Genomic DNA, 22033 nt, shown 5'->3' with positions numbered 1-22033 from the left:
GAGGAAGGGGCATTTGAGCTGGGTTTTAAAGAATGAATAGAAGTTTACTGTCTGCAAAGTGGAGCAAGGAAAAGGGTAGAGAACTAAGGTGCAAAGAGATGCCAGAAGAAAGAGAAATAAAGGGGGATTTTCAGTGGTTTGCTTTGGACTTGGAGAAGATTCAAAACCATGGGCTTTGGAATTACACAGCCTTAGGTTGAATCCGGCTTATACCATTCACTGCATAACTTTCGGCAAGTTACTTAGGCTTTCTGAGTTTCTGTTTCCTCATCTATAAAGTGAGGACAACAACACTAGCTAATATTTTTAATTAATTTAATTTAATTAGGACTCAGCCCTCACAACACATCTATGAAATAAATGCTATTATTATACTCATTAGGATGATGGAACTGGGGCACAGAGAAGTTAAGTAACTTGGCAAGGTCACACAGCAGACAGAGCTGACACTTGAGCAGGCAGGCATTAAAGAGGCTGTATTTAACCATTGCACGGTGTCTCTCAGTGGTTATGTTGGCCTCAGAGGTTGTTCAAGGTAAATGAGGTGTATGTCAAAACATCTAGCACAATTCCTAGAACAGAGCAGATACTCAGTAAAGGTCCTTACTGTCTTCCCTGCTTCATTGGAAGTGGAGAGAGGTCCCTGAGACAAGAAGAGTTAGGACTCTACACAATTCAGACCCACTCTTCTAAAAGGCAACCCCATTCCGTGTGCCCACCCACGCCCATGCCAGGCAACCCACCTGGCCCATCTCCTGCGAGGAGCTCCTGCTAACAGCGCTGTACTCGCTGACCATGGAGCGGGCGTGGCAGGTCAGTCGCACGCTCATGCTGTGGACACGCGCCCAGCGGTCCTGGGCCAGCTTCTGCCCGATCCTACGCAGCTCAGTGCTGATGACCCAGCCCCGCTTGAGCAGCAGCTGCAGGGGGTCTCCGGGGCCAGAACCGCCTGCCAGGATGAGGTCGCCCTGTGCATCCTCCTCCAGGCTGATGGGCTTTGCCTGCAGGACACACATGCACTCACACTCCGTCATGAGCTTCAGGTCCTCCATCCAGCGCTGGACCGAATCCACCTGCATCAGGTGCAGCCTGCAGCCGGGGAACAGCGCCATGAAGGCTATTAACACTCCACAATTTCCAAAGGTTTCAATTCCAAGCCATCTGGTGTTTACTAAACACCTACTATATGCTCATCACTGTTTCTTGTATTCACTTACCTTAATCCTCTTATTTCTCATTATGTCCATCTTACAGATAGTAAGATGTTTTGAGGGCAGATGACCAGACAAATCAGGCAATGAAATCTGACAGAGTAGCAGATTATCTTTACAATAAGAGGAAAATAGAAATAGCTTAAATATCAAATATTAGCTATGTCAAGTAAGCTATGGTACAGCTACATGGTTATATAATGTGCACTTATTTAAAATAATGCTTTCTAAAAGTTTATAGCAAAGAAAAATGTGTGCACTAATAAAATAAACCCACAGTATGCAAAGCAGTATGCAGAAATGTAAGCACAATTATTATAACTATGTTTAAAAGCTATCTCTAGAAAAAATATTTAAAAGAAATATTAAAATGCTAGTGGTTTTTTATGGGTGGTGAAACGAAAAGATTTTTCATTTGTTTTCAACCTTTCTCTAATTTCCAAATTTACTTTCATAAGCATATATACTAATTTTGTAATGGAACAAAATTAACTCTATTTAGTACAACAGCATGAGAATATCCATTAGATCTTAAGATCTTTGTCAAATAAAATTCACTCTAAAATTCACTTAATCAAATAATAGTAATATCAGATCATTAACAAAGCTTTGAACGTTGCTTGAATGAATTATATTTAATATCACATAAGTGCCAGACACTGTGGGAAAAGTGGAGATCAACATGCCACACCTCCCCGCTCAGGGAGCTTTTGATCTGCCTAAAGAATCAAGACATAGTAATGAGAAGTTAAAAAACAATAGATTTCAACATCATTTGAAGATTATGACAGAAGAAGACATACACACTTAACCTTTAAGGCTGGGCTCAAGTCCCTTTGCCTTGGCTTGTAACAGTGTTCCAACTAGTCTTTCTGTTGCTAATCTTACCTGCCTCCAGCCATTCTCCACCTGCCACTAGTCATTCACTCATTCCACAAAACAGTATTCAGTGCCTACTATGTACCAAGTACTGTTCTAAGCTGGGCTATAAGAGCAAGCAAGTAGATAAAAGTCATTTCCCTTGTAAAGGTTACAAACAAGTGAGAGGACAGTCAACTTCCAAAGTAATTTCCAGAATAAATAAGCAATGCATACAATACGTTGGAGGTGGTCAGTGCTCTGAAGGAAAAGAACAGGAAAAAAGGATAGAGAGTTGTGGGGGTGAAAGGGGGAGTAGGCATTGCAATGTAAAATAAGTGGTTCAGAGAAGGCTCATTGAGGAAGGGACTTTTGAGCCAAGACATGAAGGACACGAGGGAGTGAGCAATGTAGATATCTGGGGGGAAATTGTTTCAGAGAGAGAGAACAGCAAGTGCAAAGGCCCTGAGGCATAAGTGTCCTTGAGATGTGTGAGAAAGACAAGAGTTAACCTGGCAGAGAGTGGGATGGAGGACTTGAGGTGAAAGCAGTGGAGGGCGGAGGTGAGCAGACCCTATGGAGCTGTGTGGGACAAGGTGAGGATTTGGCTTTTATTCTGAGTCAATACAGCCAGCACCCAGAAGGCATTGATGAGGCCAGGTAAGTAGGGCCAAGGTACCAAGTAGGACTGAAATGATAGCGGAATGCTCCATTTATCATGGTTAAAATCACGCCTTCATATTTACTGTTATTTAATGAGGAGTAGGACTTTCTGAACAATGCAGCTGTTTGTCTATGAGGTTTTTAAATGTAATTTTTAACCACAAAGCTTATACTGTTTATGCAAATTGTGCATGTGGTTTCTTATAGCTTTTTAAATTGTTAAAAATAAAAGCTTACCAACATCCTTTCTTTCTCCCTCTCCCTTCATGAAAAATAGCTATTATATTTTGTAAAGAATTTGAATAGATGATAGATAGATGGATAGATAGATGAAAAATCACTTTGTGGATATACCACAATTTATTAAACCATTTTCCCACTGCTGGGAACTCACTTTTCCAGTTCTTGACCACTATAAACACATATGCCCTTATATAACCAGTATCTTCATTCTATGCCCTAGACCCCCAGGAGTAGGAGTGAAATTCTATAGATGCTGCCATATTGGCTCTCCAAGGCAGCAACGCATCCCATTCCCCGAACAATGCAGGAGAACTTTCTATACATATATCTTGTTACTCCCCTGCGTGAGTCCTCAGTGTGCCCCCACTGACCACTCCCCCATAAGTTAAAATTCCTGAGGCTTAGATGGGGAGTGTCCAAGATCTGGCCCCAGCCTCCCTTCCCACACATCTCCCTTTTCCACCTTCCCTCATATCTTAGCACCCTCACCATAAACACACTACACTCCAGGCACTCTCAACCTTCCTGTTTCTCAAGCGTGGCTCTCTTTTACAGTCTCCCCCATGGCCTTGCACAGACAATTCCTCTCAGATCAGAATTCCCTTTCCTTCTTCTCTACCTGGCAAGCTCCTATTAACCCTGCAATACCCGGCTCTCGTGTTACTTTCTCTGAAGAGCCTCAGTCAGAGCTTATCAGCTGCCCCCCAGGACCCCCACCTCTCTGTGCATCCTCCATTGGAGCACTAATAACATTCTATTGCAATTTGTATGTTTGTCTGAACTCTCCAAGTCCTGTGAGGGACATCCCTCGTGTCTGGTTTATTACCAGCGCCTGACATATACCAGCTACACATCTGAAAGAGCGGCAGGCATTTACTGCCATACCTCTGCAGAAGACTCCACATGCCTCCACCATTCCACCTCCCCAGGGAGTGCCCCACGAACAATGTCAACTAAAAAGAATGCACAACCTAAAAATTGAGAATTATGTTTTATTTGGCGGACAAAACTGAGGACTTCCAGTCTGGGAGGCAGCCTCTCAGAACAGCTCTGAGAGACTGCTCCAAAAAGGTAAAGGAGGAACCAGGATATAGAGGAGTTTTTGCAACAAAGACCAAATAGTCAGAACATCACAACATTACTGTTAAATAAAGATAACCAGACATCTCAGGTTAATGAATTTAGCACTTTACTGTGTATGGGGAGATGCAAGAGTCTGGGCTCACTGAAATCATTCCTTTGATATGTACCTTAGCTATCTAGGGCCAGTATCCTGTGCTTTCCCATCCTGCGTCCCCTCAGGGTGGCTGCAGAGGCTGAGGGCTTGACTGCGGGCAGCCCGTTTTTCTCCATCCTGAGTTCCCTCGGGGCTCACCTTTGCGGGCGGCTATAGTGGCTTGATGGCTGCAACATCCTTTGTTTACTGACATGGCAGGCAACGTTTTTCATTCACGACAACATGATTGGAAAGGTGATATAGAGGATGGAAAAGTCTATGACCCTCATGTTCTAGAGATACAGAACAGGGAGGCAAACTGACCTAGGGGCTTTTAGGGGGGCAACAAATGAACTAGTCACTCACTCACTGACTCATTCTCTCCATAAACACTTTGCTGTGGACATCTGTTGTTTTTGTCTTCCCAGCATTCTCCCTCCTTCTGCCATCAGTAGCAAAGACGAGTTCTATTAGCTGCCTCTTGGGGCAACCTAGACTTCAGCGTTTCTCTCCTCTTTGGGGAAGGCCCCTCCTCCCAAACACAGAGTGGTCCCCCAGGGGAGATGTCTGCGCTGTGTGAAGACACCCTTGGCCATAGCTGGTGGTTAATCCATGGGTGGGCTCCTGAACCAAGCTGCATGAATCCAATTCCCTCTCCCCAAACTGAGAAGCTTAGAACCAAGAGTTACACAGACTGGAGTTGTTGGACGCAGGTCACGTTCGTGACGGCAAATTCCGTTGTTCCACCAGGAACTCCAGCATCATTTGGGGACTGGGAAATAAGGCCAAGAGTTAACTTCCATTGCTTGCAACCAAAGGAAACTTTTCTAAAGCACACATTCACAAATAACTAAGCAGAGTTGAGTCGGTGCCATCCCTTAGAGAAAAGATTTTCTGGGAATTCAAAGAAGGGAGCTACTCCTTTCAGTTGGAGATCAGGGGACGGTTCATGTAGAAAGCGGCATTAGAGCTGGGTAGGGTTCGGACACACGAAGACAGTGGGAGAATCCTCCAGGGTGCGGCAGACAACAGGACAATGAGTAGGTTAGTTGGGCTAGAGTTATATATTCTGGAAAAGAGGCTGCTGTGAAGGGCAGATCTGGAGAAGGGGGAAAGCCCTGATCTTGAAAAACTTTGAAGCCAGAGTAGGGGTTGGGCATTTATGCTGAAAGCCACAAGAAGCTATCCAAGGGTGGCAGGCAGGGCAACAGGGGTAGAGACCAGTGGAGTTGAAAGACTCCTACCTAAATCACAGCAGCTGGAGCCAGCACCCAGCACAAAGGGAACCCATGGTGCTGGGGTGGGCTCTTAGCATGTCTCCCTGTGGAAGAGCTCTGGGGTCCTCATGGGGGAGTTACTCACACCCCCTTACTTCTGGCCTGGGTGGGAAAGGGCCGTGGAAGAACCAGGTAGAGAGAAAAAGGGAGTCAGAGCCACCACATGCCTCTAGTGTAAGCCCATCCCAGGAGGCCTGATTAGATTCCAAACTCATATTTTCATCACCCGCCTTCACCCCCAACTCACACGCAGGCATTACTCAGTTCTTGCTCTTTAAGATCTTTAAAAATTAGAAAGAAAGTGGGATTTTAGAAGCTGTGTTGATTAAAATCCTAGCTGATTTATCACTCTGCTGGTAAGAGAAATGGAATGACGAAACTATTGATTTCCCCAATGTTTGTGCATTTGTGCCCATGTGTGTCCGTGTTTGTGGATATGAACTCATTCGGGTGTCTGTCTATATTGTCTGTGCGCCAGTGTCTGGGCGTCTGGGTGAGAGTTTGTGTATCTCTACCTGCGTAAATACTCAGATGAGTTTGTGTGTTTACTGGTTTTGTGCCAGAGAAACTCGATGATTAAAAACGGATGGGGTGGGGTGGGGCTTGAGCATGGACTGCACTTAATCACTCAATTCCAAAGGCAAGAGTCTATTAAGTGGAGAAAAGAAGTAGCTTTGCAGTGGAGAAACCTGGCAAATACCACCTTAACCAAGAGATCAAAGTGAATCTCACTGCTGATACGCCACGTTGATAGCATGTACCCCTGATACTACGTGATGAAGACACTTCACCGCTGCAGCATTTTCCCTGAAACCCATAACTCAGTCTCATCATAGGAAAAACACTGGGGACCCAAACCAAGGGACGTTGTACAAAAGACCTGACCAGGACTCATCAAAACGGTCAGGGTCATCAAAAGCAAGGGGTGACCGAGAAACTGTCACAGGCCAGAGGAGACTAAGGAGACGTGACGATGACGACATGTAACAGGAGGTCCTGGATGGAATCCTGAAACAAAAGAAGACATTCGTGGAAAAACTAGTGAAATCCGAATAAAGTCTGGAAATTAGTTAATAGTAAAGCACCAATGCTGCTTCCTTAGTTGTGGCCAATGTACCAACCTGCTATTAGACACTAATCAGAGGAACTGGGTATGGGGTATATAGAAACACCGTGCACTATCTTGGCAACTTTCTGTAAATCCAAAACTACTTAAAAATTTTTTTTAAATTTCTTTTAAAAAGATGAGGTTCGGCAGGGAGGTGGAGTCCAGAAGACAAGCCTGAGTGTTTTCTACCCCAACTCGCCAGAAAGAATCTCACATCACTTGCTTCTTCCCCAACCAGAAGCATGGGCTGAGACAGTCTGTCTCTCTGACTTTGTGTCGTGAGCCTGCAGAAAGAAGACTTAGAGCAGCGGTCCCCAAGCTTTTGGGCACCAGGGACCAGTTCTGTGGAAGACAATTGCTCTAGGGACCGGTGGCAGGGGTCGGTGTGTGGGGTCTGGTTCGGGCGGTAATGCGAGCGATGGCGAGCGGCAGATGAAGTTTCACTCTCTCGCCGCTCACCTGCTGCTCTGAGGCCCGATTCCTAACAGGCCTCAGACCAGTACCGGTCCACAGCCCAGGGCTTGGGGACCTCTGCCTTGGAGCATCAAAGCTCCAGTGGACGGGAGGGAGAAACCCGGCTAAGGAGCCTGAAGCGGAAGGACAGAGGGTCCGCAGTTGGGCTAGGGGATGGAAGTTGTCCTCTAGGGGGAAGAAACAGTGGAAGCCTAGCTGGCTTTGCCTTCAGTCGACCCCATCAGCCGCCCTAGAGCCCAGCAAGGGCTGAATCCCAGGCCAGCCTCTTGGACTTGTGCCTTCTATGCTTAGCTACCTCAGGGAGGCCTCCGTCTGGCGTTCAGCCCCTCAGACTGGCTCAGGAAGATGCCGCTCCCTCATTAATTGCCTGAACAGGCCTGGAACCAGAGCTTCCTCAGGACAGAACCGCTTATCAGGTAAAGGCCTTGAGCGTAAGAGGAGCTTCCGCAGGTCCAGGCCAACAAGGCTTGCACGTCTGCACGCAGGGGTAGAAAGAGCTGGCTCTGCTGTTCGTCATCTGTGTAATTGAAGGCAGACTGCCACTGCTGTTGCCTTTTTTTTTTTTCTTCCTTTTTCTGATATTTTTATTGAAATAACATATGTATATAAAAGTGAACAAATCATAATATCAAGCTGCAGTTCCATGAATTTTCATAAGGTCAACACACCCTTGTATCCAGGAACCAGATAAAGAAATAGAATATTAGCAGCATCCCAGAAGCCTCCCTTGCACCCCCTTCTGGACACTCCCCAACCAGAATAACCAGTATCCTGACTCTCACAACATACATTCGTCTTTTGAGTAAGTTTCTTAACCTCTCTGAGCTTCAATTTCTTCACCTGTAAAACAGAGATAATGACAGAACCTTCCACAGTGAGTTGATGGAAGGATTAAATTAAATGGTGAACGTAAAGGGCCTAGGACAGTGCATAGCACAAAGGAGATGCTCAAAAATGTTCATCCTCTTTGCTGCCTTTCCCCATAGCAACACTTTAGCACCTCTAATCATTATAATAGAGGCTAGAATTTAGTGAGCACATTCCATGTGCTGAGCACTATGCTAAGTGCTTTACATGAACTATGTGATCTACTCCTCAGGACAACTATCTGAGTTGGGTCTTATTATCATTCCCATTGTACAGATGAGGAAACTGAGATGCAGAGAAGTAAAATCACCCCGGGAAAAAGCAGTAGCACTGAGATTGAAACGCTAGTCTCTCTGGTTCCAGAGTCTACTCTTAACTGCCATGCTTCACTGCTTCCTATTCTACCTGAAGAAGAACAGAGAGCAAGATAAGATGCCTTAACACAGGGAGATATGCAGGGCCATTTTCCCAAGAAAGAACTTCAGGGGCTGCTTATCAGCAACAGGAAGATGAAGGAAAGCTATGAGCCCTGGCTCTGCCTACAGCTCTGGGTAGCGGGAGGACCAGGATCACAGGCCCCAGAGATGTAATTGTTGCTTTCAGGCCAAACCCACTCCCGGCCGTGCAGTTCCAGGAGCTGCCTTCCAGGGTGACAGCCTCAGAGATGAGGACAGACAAGGGGCGCCTGTGGGGAAAGCAGAATCTGGTTTTCTTTTAAGAATGAGCTTAAAATAACTTCTATTTCCAGAGATTGTTTAAACAGATACCTCCTCTTTCTCCCCCAGCAGCAACCAAACATACAGAGAATAAATGAGCAGAGTAGTAAAGCCCATGGGCCCCTGCCTCCTCCTGACCCCGCTCAGTGGCTCATCCCACTTAGGTCCAAGGCCAGCTCTGACCAGGGAAGAGAGGACGTCGGAGGTTCTGGCCCACCGGCAGGTGGAGGGCAAAATGGGCTGATGCTCAAGGCATGTATATACCTATGAAGCCTGACTTTGCCCAGCTTGCTTTGTACCCAATCTGCCCTAGTTACAACTAAACCATCGGGATAATAATATAATTGTGTTTAGCTAAAAAACAAATAAGTAGGGCTTCCCTGATGGCTCAGTGGTTGAGAGTCCACCTGCCGATGCAGGGGACACGGGTTCGTGCCCTGGTCCAGGAAGATCCCACATGCCACGGAGCGGCTGGGCCCGTGAGCCATGGCCACTGAGCCTGCGTGTCCGGAGCCTGTGCTCCGCAACGGGAGAGGCCACAGCACTGAGGGGCCCGCGTACCGCAAAAAAAAAACACAAAAAAATAAGTAATAGAGGATTGATGAAAAGCAGCTCTGAAGTCACAGGGAAAGGGAAAATAGACAAAATCCACCAGTAATAACAACTAATGTTTATTGGCCCCCAGGACTCTACAATTATCATGTAGTATTTTATTCTCACAGTAACCTGATTAAGTGAACACTCTTATTGTCTCCACTTTACGGATGAGAATACAGAGGTGCAGAAGACCTACATGACTTAAGAGAGCCAGAACTCCATGTAGGCAGCCTGATTTCATAGACTACGTGCGGCCGTACTAAATGGTTTCTCCACCTGTCTCTCTCGTCCACCAGACTTTGAGATCTTCTCAAAGGCAGGCACTGTCTGATCTATCTCAGCATCACCAGCACTCAGCACAGGGCCTGACATATAGCAGGTGTCATTATATACTTAATTGAATCAAGTAAACCAGAGACCACCTGGGAAACGGACTGTGAGCCTTGCCATGCCAGATGAAAATATTTCCAGAACTAGCAGAGTGTCATGCAAGATGAGCATGAGCGCCCTGACCTGGCACATGGATTGGAATCCCTGAACTCACCCCTTCCTCTCTTCTGGGGCTCTACTTCAGAAGACGTGGACTCTGTCTTTGGCTTGGATGTCAGAAAAAGCATAGGTCAGCTCATTGCGATACTTTTTTCCCTGTGGTTAAAATTTGAGGTTGGGTAAGTAACTAGATACCACAAAAGACATGATGATAAACTTTTTTTGTTTTAAATAGAAATACTTAAAGCAGGTGTCAGCAGAATCAGAGAGACCTTTGTAAAAGGCATTGTTCAAACATTCCTATATTCCACCAAGCCATGCTCTGCTTGGGTAGAGCTTGGACCTTTAGCAACCATTATGCCAATTCTCAGAAATTTCAGGCAAATGGTTTTCCAGTGAGGTGTGGAGATATATAGCTAAGCCTTGGAGAAGTAGCTGAAGGGAGGTCTGCGCTCCCATAGGAAGGGCCTGTCCCCACATGATGCCTGTAACATAAAATATTCTCAACCAGTTTGATAAGGTTTAAAACAATACCTGGTCAATTCAGTGAAACACTACAGATGCTGATCATGTGCCAGGCTTTGTGCTGGTGACCCTTGCCCTTAGGAAGCTCACACTGTCTAAGAGATAAACAGACATAAACAAATATAGCCCAACCTCATTCTCATCCTAACATGATGTACCAGAGTGTCAAGTATTTCCAGGAGTTCCTAGAGTTCGTCTCATATATATATTCCCCCCCCCCCAAAAAAAAGACTGGTTCAGTCAACCACAAGGCAGCATTGGATAATTCTGTCATCTCTTCTTCCTTTAGCAGCCTTACACTAGGTATAATTCTAGTTGCCAGGTCCTGCCAGGTCCACCCAGCATGGCTGCCTTTCCTTCTGGGTAATATCATGCTGTCTGATCTCTACTAGACATCTCTGACTGTCATAGTCGCTGCTTCTTCTCTTACTGCTGTATCTTCTAGGTACCACTGTGCCGGCATCAGAGCCAGGCATGACACTGGGTCTTCTGGGCATCATGTGGCTTCTGTTGGGTACCAGTGCTCCCCTCAGGGCATGAACTCTGGAGCTAGATTACCTGGATTAAATCCTAGTCTGTCACTTGCTAACTACAACTTTGGGAAAGCCTCTTTGTATTTCAGTTTCCTCTTCCTCAATGGCAAAAGGGAATGATAATAGTACCTAACTCCTAGGCTTTTTGTGATTATTAAATGAAGTGAATATATGAATATATATATTCACACACATACATATGTATACAAACGTTTGTAAATATTTGCTTAGAATAATGCCTGATAGGCAATATTGCATGTGTTAGTTATTTCTGGAGTGATTTGAATTAAAGCAGCTGGTAACATCAGAACTTAGTTACTTAAACGTGAGAGAAATAAGGAAGAATTCTGGAAAGATGACAGTAGTGGCAGCATAGTTTATCAATCACTCCAATTTCCCATATAAAAACTGACAGAGCAACTAGATAACAAGGCCCAAACCCCATGGATAATATTTACAGCAAAGCTAGATGATAAAGCATTCCTACAAACCTCAAAATACAAGCGTGGGGCGGGGGGGGGGGCAGACCACCTGCAGGTACAAGACTGCTCAGTATCATCTGTATGAGAGGAAGAAGAAGGAAAGAATAAGGTGGCATCTGGAGAACATGGGAAAGGAGAACCCCAATGTAGCCACTGGGTATTTACTGGAAAGCACAGTGTGACGATTTGAGAATAATAACTGAAATTAGAAGGGGTTTGCCTCTCCAATGAGGTGAGTGCAAGGCACGTACTCTGAACTCTCAAAACTGACCCAACAGGAATCTCTTCTACAACAAAACACCACCTTAAGAAGAAACTTTTGGGAGTAAAATCGAAATTGAGAAGGACAGAGATAATAGAGACAGAAGGAAGAGAGTTCAGACCAATGTGAGGGGCAGAACAGAGCTAGGAACCTTAGAAAGCAGATCACTATATTTTTGAACCCTACACAAAAGCAAAAGAAGACGGAGCTCTATGAAGTTAGAACAGATTTCCTGAGCCCTACTTCCCTCTAAAAGTTTATGGAAACTAATTTCACATACAAATGAGCAGAAAAAAATTATTAAAGTATCATCCCATGCATAGTTATTTTAGAAAGAGAATAAAGAGCAGAATAATATTGCTACAATGAGATAACTCCAAGAGAATGTACTCAAAAACAGAAGGAAACTATAAATTACTGTTTCAATATTTCAACAACCATTATCAAATGAGTTTAAATTTTTAAGAAAAATGATATATACCGACTATACTACCTATATGGAAACAAGCATACAAGGTGTATTCTAGTAAGATTATTGGACTTTTAAAAGAAAAAAAGAGGGTTTCCCTGGTGGCGCAGTGGTTGGGAGTCGGCCTGCCGGTGCAGGGGGCACGGGTTTGTGCCCCGGTCTGGGAGGGTCCCGCGTGCCGCGGGGCGGCTGGGCCCGTGAGCCGTGGCCGCTGAGCCTGCGCGTCCGGAGCCTGTGCTCCGCAACAGGAGAGGCCACGGCGGTGGGAGGCCCGCGTACCGCAAAAAAAAAAAAAAAAAAAAGTGCACGTTATTTATAAGGGACAGGAAATTATGCTCTGATAACTTTCTTAGAGCAATCCTTTATACCAGAAAAAAAGTACAGTAACATATTTAAAATATTCGATATGAAAAGAAACCAAGGATATTATATTTAGCCAAATGACGTTCAAGAATAAGATGAGGAGTCCTGATTTGTGTGGCAGCAGTGGTGTTGGAAGACAATCACTCAAGAATAATTAAGATAAAATCGATAGGACTTGAATACCAATTCAGATGCAAGATGAACAACAGGGACTAGTCAAAGATGTGACCCAAATTTTTGACTCAAGCAGATGAATGGACAGGAGAAACCAGTTCAGAAAACAGGAAGGCGGGTTCAGCTTGAGACTTGTTGAGTCTGATGGGACGACTGTCTCTTCTTTTGAAGAAGGCCCATCCCTCTCACTGGACTGCCCTCCCATCGAACTTCATTCCCCAAACTTCCAGGCCCTCCCAGACTGCACGCAGAGTGTGTGACCCACATACCCTCACACATTCCACCCTGAATATTCATTCAGTCAGTATTTCCTTAGTGCCTACTTTGTGCCGGGAACTGTTCCAGCTGCTTGGGATACAGCGTGAACACAGCCAACAAACAGCCCTGCCCCATGAAAGGTACATTACAGCAGGGAAAACAGACAATAGTAATAAACGTAATCGATTTAACAGTGCCTAGTATGTTAAAACCAGATAATTTCCATTCAAAAGAAGAGTTAGAATAAGTGGGGACAAGACTGTTCATGTGAGAGGCAGGGAGGGAAGAGCCACTTCAAATAGTGGGTCAGGGTAGGACTCATTGAGAAGGTAAGCTGAGAGGGAATGCTTCAGAGAAAACCAACCATGCTGATGTACGGGTGCTTTCGGGGCAGAGGGAAAAGATGGTGCAAAGGCCTCCTGTGGGAGTAAGCCTGGGCGCTGGAGAAACAGTACAGAGGTAAGCGCGGCCAGAATGGAGTGGAGCAAGGGAAAGATCAGTAGGAGTGAGAAGGGACTCAGGCTAGATCCTAGAGGGCCCTGAAAGCCACTGCAAGCCCTCTGGGGTTTCACTCTGAGTAAACAGCAGGATTCCTCCCGAGACATCCGAGGAGCCTTGTCATCAGCTGGGTCCACCTGGCCCCTACGCCGTTCTACAACCCAACCTGGAAGGCTCTCTCACTAAGGGCTTTATAAAAACCACACATAATGAATTTAGACTGACTTAACCTCTGCTATGCGGTGAACTATAAACTGTTTATTGAACAGTTAATGTAAGCATAATTATTTATGCAACAAGCTGTAAATAATATACAGTATGGTTAGGAAATTAACTTCCCACCTCTCTTCACTAAGGCACTGGTGAACTGGTGAAACCCAGCCAGCTGAGACCAAAGGAAATGTTGCTTCTCTGATCACGTTCAAATCTTCCAGTGTTTTCATTGCCCTGCTCCTGAGCCACGTTGAGCTGCATTACAGGCCTTTTTCGTGTTGAGGCTTTTGTGAAAGGGGCAGACAATTCTCCATCTCTGTCCCTAACCACTCCTAGCTCACATTTTAAGGGTGGAGCCTTCCCCAGCATATGGTGTTGGACAGCTCACAGCAGCCTTGCCCCTAACTTGTGGCTGACCCATGCATGCAATGCCAGAACCAGGAAGGAAGTAATCTCTCCTTCAATGAATCTGCACGATGTTTCCTGCATCACCTATTGTGCTGGGGATGGCCTCTGTCTCTCCGTGTTCCCTGCAGTGACCCTCTGCTCCAAGCTGCAGCACTGGAAAGAGTTTTCAGATCACTCCCCAGAAATCCCCATTTTCATTATTCATCCTAGCCCTTTTGACATATGTGTTCCATAACATTTTCGGTTAATTGAACGGTCCTGTATAACACGGTAAGAGAGTTGATCCTGCTTTTCAGATATTCCCAGGAGTGCTGGCCCACGAATACACCTCGAAGCTAATACCTGCGAGTAATTTATGAAGGGGATATGGATACTGGCATCATAGTCACTTTGTCCTGTCCATGTCTCCAGGTTTTGACTTCCAGCAATCTATAGAAGGACTTGAAGGTAGGGAAGAGATTTGGAGTCTCTAACAAATCAATATTTTAAAAATCTAGCATAGTTCCAAGCATGCTATAAAGGAAATATTTTTTGAGTACCTTCTGCATGCCAGACACATATCAAGCGCTTGCCCATACAGTATCTGTCTCGCAGTTACACAATGCTATTGATTATCCCCCGTCTTACAGGAAAAAGTGAGGCTCAGAAAGCTCCCTGCAGGTCATCAATGACTGGGTCTAGATCTCAATCCAGGTCAGCCTGCCTCCAGAGCCTGTGCCTTCACTACCTCCCCAGACTTTCCAGCACGCATGAGTGTGCTGTCATTTCTGTTTCAGGACAGGGAACATGAATTTGGCTCTAGGTGACTGTTTCCAGTCCAGGGAGCCAATTTCATGCACACATTTCACAGCTGCCTCCTCTCTGATGACTCAGGAGCAACCCCTCTTGTTAACTTTATCAAACTCTGGCATTTTGAAGACACAATTAGTACTCCCTGGCCTTCCCTTAACTCAGGAAAAACTTACTTTTGAAACTCTAAAAAGGATACATGTGTGTACGTGCATTGTCAGTATACATATGAGAGCCGGCGTGATGCTACTCACAGTAAGAACACCTGATGCGGATGCATCACTCTGGCCTCATCCCACTTTCACCTCTTAATAGCTGTGTGCCCTTGCATGTGACGCTTGCCCTCTCTGAGCCTCAGTTCCCTGACCTCCTCATTCCCAAACCATTGTCTCAGCCTCACCAAGTTCTTTCAAGCGCCTCTGCTGAGACTTCCAGCCTCCCAGCCTTTTCACATGCTGATCCCTCTCTCCCCATCTCCTCTTCACCTTGCTGATGCCTACGTATCCTTGGAATCTTGGACTAAATGTCTCTCCTGAAGTAGGTGTCTCTGACTCCTAGATGAGCTTATGTCCCATGTGTCCCATGTGTCTGGAGCACCCTGTCTTTCCCCCATCATGACACAGGTCTCAATTATTTAACTACCTGTTTATCTGCTAGACCATAAGCAGGGCAGGGCTTCTCTCTACCAGGCCTACCCTGCATCCTTCCCCTCGCACTGGGCCCAATACAGTGAAAATGCTCAGTGTCTATTTATGGAACTGAATTAAGTTTAAAAATCTATCAAATGGGAATAACAATGACCTGTACCGCCGTACCGTCTCATCGGGTTATTGTGATAAGCTCCATAATCATTACTGCTAACATTTATTGAGGCTGAGCCCTGTGCCAACTACCAAGGAGATGGCTTCATGCAGTTCTCACAGTGACCCTGAGAGCAGGGCACTATCATCAGCTTATCTTTACAAATGAGGAAACTGAAGCTTAGAGAGGCTTACATGAACTCTCTGATATCACCCAGCTTGTAAGTGGCAAAGTTTGGCTCGGAACCCAGCCCATCAGACTCTAGACCCCATGTCCTTAAATGCCACTCTAAACTGCATTATGAAAGGCCATGCTCTGTCCAGATGGCGTGTTTAATACTGTCAGGTAAAGATATAAATGCATTCTCACATGCCTGAGCTGAGTCGTTGCTTGTCTTCAAGTTTCACGGCTGTAACACAGGACCTGATGTGTAGACTAAAGAGGGTTTAGCTTTGTCTTTCCTCTTTACTTCAAGGAGAGTATTTTCATTTGCCAAAGTGGAACATTTAGGAGAATTCACATATCCTCCATGTCAGCTGCCATCCTGGTACCTCTGCGGGATTCTGGAAAAGGCAGGTGAGAGTCCAGAAGTAACCACTAGAGGGTTTCCAAGAGCAGGTCTACACCGTTGCCATAGACTCCATCAGCCTCCAGCCCCCAGCACTTGGACCCCCTTCCTCTACCACACTCTCACTCTATCCCCAGCCTCAGGCTCTGACCAAGAGTCCTCTATCCCCAGTTGTGGGCAGACTCCAGGCATCCTTAGGATTTGGCTTCAAAAGAGCCCCAGATGCAGAGGCCAGAAGCAGCTGCCTGTCCCACCAGGTCCTGCAGCCAGTACATGCATCCTGATGTCCTGGTGTTTTCTGTGTGTATTCTCAGCGCCAGCCTGTTCTAGAAGCTGAGGACAAACCTGAACAGGAGAAAATCCCAGTGCTCACACAGCTCAGGCAAGACCCCGAACAGGCAAGAAAGCACCAAGAATCCAATCTGGTCACAGTTATAACAGTAGCTGATGTGTTGAGTTCCAGCAATGATCCAGGCAGTGTTCTAAGCCCTCTCAATATATGACTCCTTAATCCTCCCCACAGCCCTGGGAGAGAAGACTGTTATTGCCCCCATTTACAGACAAGGAGACTTCTGTTGGGAGAGGTCACAGGGTGGGTAAGTGGTGGAACCATCACTCAGACCCATGATCTAGAGCCCAGAGCCTCTCCTCGCATCAACTAAACACCACACTGGCAGCAAGAAGCTGTGAGCAGGAGAGTCTGGGATCATAGGAGACAGAGGGCCTGACTTCGCCTGGGAATATGTACACAAAGGAAATGACATTTGCCCTGGTTCTTAGAGGAGAGGAGTTGGCCAGGACGACAAGGACAGAAGGACTTCCACATAAATGCAAAACTGCCTAGAGACATAAAAATAGTAATACGACCAGAAGTTTCACTGGAATCAAGCATCAGGGGCCTATGAGGGGTGGCCAGGAAGGGGCCTAAGGAGAGAGACAGGGACCAGTTGATCAAAGACCTTGAATACCATGATTAGGGATTTGGGTTTAATCCTGAAGGCAATTTAGAGACACTCAAAACATTTTAGAGCAGGGCGGTGACACAACTGTGCAGAGACTCAGTAGAAAATGGACTGGAGTGAGTTAAATACCATACAGGAGGGTGACCTGTCGGGAAATGATGGTTATACAGCAGAGAGAGGACAGAAGGCTGAACTAAGGCAGTGACCTGGGAAGAAGTGAATGGTCTGGGAGGGAGATGAGAAGATACGAGGGTGAAGGAGGGAAAGGAGCAAGGCTGCCTCCTCAGCCTCTGGTCTGTGTGACTGGTGCTGCCCTGACTGAGACAGGAAACCCATCCAGGTAGGAGTTAGTTTTCATTTTGCTTGGTTTCATGGTGTTGCACGATGACAAGTGGGATACGCGAGGTCACGGCAGAAGTGGGGTCTAGACCCTACAGAAGGGTCCCTCAAAGAGGCCCCACACCTTCCCAGAGAGGAGAGCAGGCCTGGTGAAGCCGGCACAGCCCTGCCACAAGCCGGTCCACTCCCAGCCGCCGTCACTGTGCCGCCACATAATGAGATGTTCTTCTCAATTTTGGAGCCCGGGGACTGTGGCTCCTTACGGTTTGGACTGCGTCAGTGCTGAGCATCCCATAATTGCATAGCTCATCAGGTTCTCTGTCATTAGCTCTCTGGTTCTCAGGGCTCCACCTTTCCTACTGCATTTGCTGGTTGACCCCAACATAAAAAATCTGGTTAAACAGGGCAGCTCTTGCTGTGCAGCAGGCTCTGCCCGCTGTCTCTCCACCTCGCAACTCCCAGTGGTTCAACCATCCTCAGCCGTGAACTTGGAGCTGCCATCTCACTATACATGAAATCTTTCCATTGCGAGTACAGATGATCTGATCTCTCATACAAAGGAAGGAATTGAAAACTGAGGTCAAAGCAGATGGACTGGCAATGAGTCACACACCCTTCACGGTGGAAACCACCACAGTGAGGAGCCTGTAGGGTCTCCAGCCAAGGAGCTGGAGGGGCCAGGGGCCAGGACCAGGGTTGGATTTCCTCCATTTCCACAGTGAGCTGGAATCTAAGCCTGATGCTGGGAAGATGCCCCCTTGCCTGTGGGGCAGGGAGGGCATCCCAAACAGTGAATGGGGCTCACAGGAGCCCTGTCCAGTATCTGGAAGAGCCCCTGAGAGAAGTAGATGTCTACTCCCCAAGTCACCCTGCTCCTTGCTCCCTGATGGTGGCTTTCCTGGACATCTGGAAGGAGGTGAATAAGCCCCCAAATCTGGGTTTTCTGGAGCCTGGCAGCTTCCAAACACAAAGCCAGATGTAACCACAATCATCTTCACATACCAGGATACTGGTTGGATAAATTATTTTAAGCTGGAATTATCCAGGGTGGAGTTGGGGTGGGGGAAGGGAGGAGCATAGTCTTATACTAAGGCATTACAGTATGAAAAAAATGGGCTTCCTAAAATATGTCTAAAATCAGAAGGAATTAACTACCCACACAGCAAGCAGGGAGAATTACAAACAATAGAGCACCTCTGGGCACCAAGAACTCTCTCCTTCAGCCCTCACAGTGGTTTGATGGTTGGCAATTACCAACCCATTTTACAGATGTAGAAACTGAGGCTTAGAGGCATTACTTAACTTGTCTAAGACCTCATTGTTAATAGTCATAATAAAGTTAAAATTGATTGAGTGCTTATTACTTTCTGGACACTGTGCTAAATGCTAGAACCAATCTTAATGCTTACTTAACCCTCAAAACAATCCCATGAGGGTCACATAACTGAGATTTGGGAGGTGAAGTGACCTGGCCAGGGTCTCGTGGTAGATAAGTGGAAACAAGAATCTATGCAGTCTGAGACCAGAACCTTGGTCTTCCCTAAATGCTGTGTTCTTTAATGGTCTTCAGCAATTTAGCTGATATTCACACCCTCAAATCCATAGCTGGGGCTCTTTCTCCTATGCTGGACTTCCCTGATGTGATTATCAATGCCTTTTTAAAGATGGTGATCATTTAAAGACTGTATACTACAGTATGCCTAGTCATTTTTCAAACTCTTGCCTTATTTCTTTTGGGGAGAGAGTAGGGTGTGTGTTATTTAAATTCAGGACAGAACTACTGGCCCACTGGCCCCATCATCACAGATCTCTGACGAGTTTGCACCAGAAGTACTGCCAGAACAGGAAGCCAGGGAGACCGTGCAGAGTGCGGAGGGACCCTCTCAGGACTCTGGCTGCGAAGGGTCTCCCCACCCGCTTCACTGTCCCTGCCTCGGCTCTTGCCACTTAGATTGCCCTCCTCATTCTTCAAAGCCCATCACTGGGGGAAGGTAACTATGTCTGACCCTTCGGATGCCAAAGGGAACAATTCTTCCCAGTTCAGCAGACACATGTCCTGGTCCCCAGTTGCTGATACCAGTTCCTCATTGCCAGATAAGCCTGCTGGCCTGGCATCCAGAGTTCCCCAAAACACTGGGGGTCATTAGTTTAAGGAAATCTCTGCCTACATTCTTGTTGGTTCATTTTAACTACTTTTCACTCAGAATGAAACTTTAATTATTCCTTCAAAATCTGGAATTTGGATTTCTCTGCCTTATTCTATTCCACCTGCTGTGTGAAGTGGAGAGCCTTCTGTAAGAATACATTTCTATGCCAAGAATACTTGGTAATGGCCTCCAAACTTTACCGAGTACCCCAGTGGGCCAAGGTATTGGGCTAGGTGTTGGGATTATAAAGGAGAGATGGTAAGAATATGATCTCCAAGAGGGCAGGACCTTCTATTACAGTGAGACATAATCTCTCCACCTAGCACAGCACCTGGCACATCATAGGCACTCAATAAACATTTACTGAATGAATAAATGAATGACTGTAAATAAGCAATTATGGTTCAGTATGCTCCCTATGGCGTTTTGAAGTAAGGAGGAAGAATTTTGAGAGCACAGAAAGGATGTTCATCTCAAACTAGGGTATCTGAGAAAGCTTCCCACGCCAGCGCTTGGAAGGACGCCTTCAAGTTCACCAGGAGAAGAAGCAGAGTTGGAAGATGGTAGGATTTCAGACAGAAGAAACAGCATGTGCAGAACAGTGGAGGCGAGGAACCACATGTTGGGAAGACGGCAAGTTGCTAAGAGTAGTCAGAGGGGTGGAATGAATTCAGTCCAAAATAAGAACTTCAAATCAAGAAGCATGTTGGAGTGCTAGGTTTCATGGATTTATCTACATTATAACCTAGCGAAGCAGGGTGCACTATCCCCTCCCCTGGAGAAGAGCACTTCTCCAGGCTGTACCACGGGGCTTCCATAAAACCTGAACAGGGAACACCCTCAAATGCTGGAAGGGGCTCCCAAACTAAAATGTCTTACAGTTTCCATCCCAGCTACAAGGCCAACACTAAACTTCTTCACGACTTTCGTTGGAAGGAATAAGACCCTGTTTGTTTTGGTCAATGAGATTCTTTCATAGCCCTGAGGCACTGAAGTGGGCTACTTTTGTCCAGAAAAGGGAAGACGATCCAATACTCACTCACAGACTTCTAGAAGTTAGAGCTAAAAGGGTCCCTGGGGAAACTTTTGCCTACCTCCTCATTCTCAGATTAAGAAACTGAGGCTCAGAAAGGGAAAAGGATTGTCTGAGAACACACAGCAGGTTAGCATAGAGCCAGGGCTGGGAAGGAAGGAAGAGAGGAAGGAAGACAGGATGGAAGGAAGGCCAGCCTCTGGTCCCTGGTTGCTGCTCCCACTACAGTGTGCTCTCCTGTAAGACATTTAATGATGAAATTGCAGTGACATTTTTTCCCAATGAATTAAAACCAAAGATTAAAAATATTTCTGAATCGCTATTCTTTTTTTTTTTTTGCGGTACGCGGGCCTCTCACTGCTGTGGCCTCTCCCGTTGCGGAGCACAGGATCCGGACGCACAGGCTCAGTGGCCATGGCTCACGGGCCCAGCCGCTCCGCGGCATGTGGGATCTTCCTGGACCGGGGCACGAACCCGTGTCCCCTACATCGGCAGGCGGACTCTCAACCACTGCGCCACCAGGGAAGCCCTAAATCGCTATTCTTTAGAAGAAAAAAAAAGTCTCTCCAACTGTCTGACTCCTTCAACCAGTTAAATCTTTGACTTCCATTCAGAAACAGTATTTAAATTAATCAAGGTAAAACTCTAGCTTATCCTTTCCCTCCAAGCGGCACTTTTCCACCATAAAGAATGAGAATAGCTTGCTGGAGACAGACAGGGGAGTGTCTTGGAGAAAGGAACAAAATCCAAGCTATGGAATTAAATTTCTCACAGTCACCTGAAACTCCTCAGCTGTTAGTCATTTTTCAAACATTTATTAAACATTTATTCATTCAACAACCAGTTTTTGAGTTTATTCTGTGTGCATTTTAACCAAAGGAGCACAAATATGAATCAGAAATGACTTTGGCCCTCAGGACATTTATTACTGAGTAGGAAGGATGACATTTACATAACTCATTATAGTACTACTCAAGGCCTGGCCCAGAGTAAGTTCTTAGTCTCAAGTAAATTTCATTCAAATGAATGGGTGAATGAATGAAATTGATATCTATTACAGATCATTGCTAATGAGAAGATTCCACTGGGGCTAGGACACAGAGCTGCCAGAATTTGCTGGAGGCTAGGAGGGAGAATAAACTTAAGAAACAGAGCCCAGGAAAGGCAGGACTCCCCAAAGGGCAGAAGAGGGCCTGAAGAGTATTATGGCAGCTCCATTTCCCTCTCTGGGCCTCAATTTCCCTATCTTATAATGCAGGGAGCTCTGAGGAAACTTCCAGCAACAACATTGAATACCTCTATGATCCCAGTTCCCGGCACCATAAGGGAATTTAAATCCAACCTCTCCTCTTAAAAATATCTATTGAATCATCGTCCCTCTGCCTTTACAAGGTCACGCCCTGTGTTTCTGTGGATTTCTCTTGGGAGATGGGAGAAGGAAGGGAATATGATTCTAGCTTTGATTAGCCTTCGTTTTGGTTTAAACAACA

The 22033-nt window shown here is 46.0% G+C and overlaps 1 protein-coding gene across 1 annotated transcript in view; it reads right to left on the bottom strand.

Annotated features, from left to right (window-relative positions):
- INSC (INSC spindle orientation adaptor protein) overlaps positions 1–22033 on the bottom strand; it is a 126102-nt gene that overhangs the window by 63612 nt on the left and 40457 nt on the right. Inside the window, exon 3 of the mRNA XM_060017323.1 lies at positions 744–1089. Coding sequence (XP_059873306.1) covers positions 744–1089 — 346 coding nt within the window. The remainder of the gene's footprint in view (positions 1–743; positions 1090–22033) is intronic.

This window comes from Delphinus delphis, chromosome 8 (assembly GCF_949987515.2).
Source record: "Delphinus delphis chromosome 8, mDelDel1.2, whole genome shotgun sequence".
Classification (NCBI taxonomy): domain Eukaryota; kingdom Metazoa; phylum Chordata; class Mammalia; order Artiodactyla; family Delphinidae; genus Delphinus; species Delphinus delphis.
Note: the sequence above shows the minus strand (reverse complement) of the source record. Positions and strands in the feature narration are given on the sequence as shown.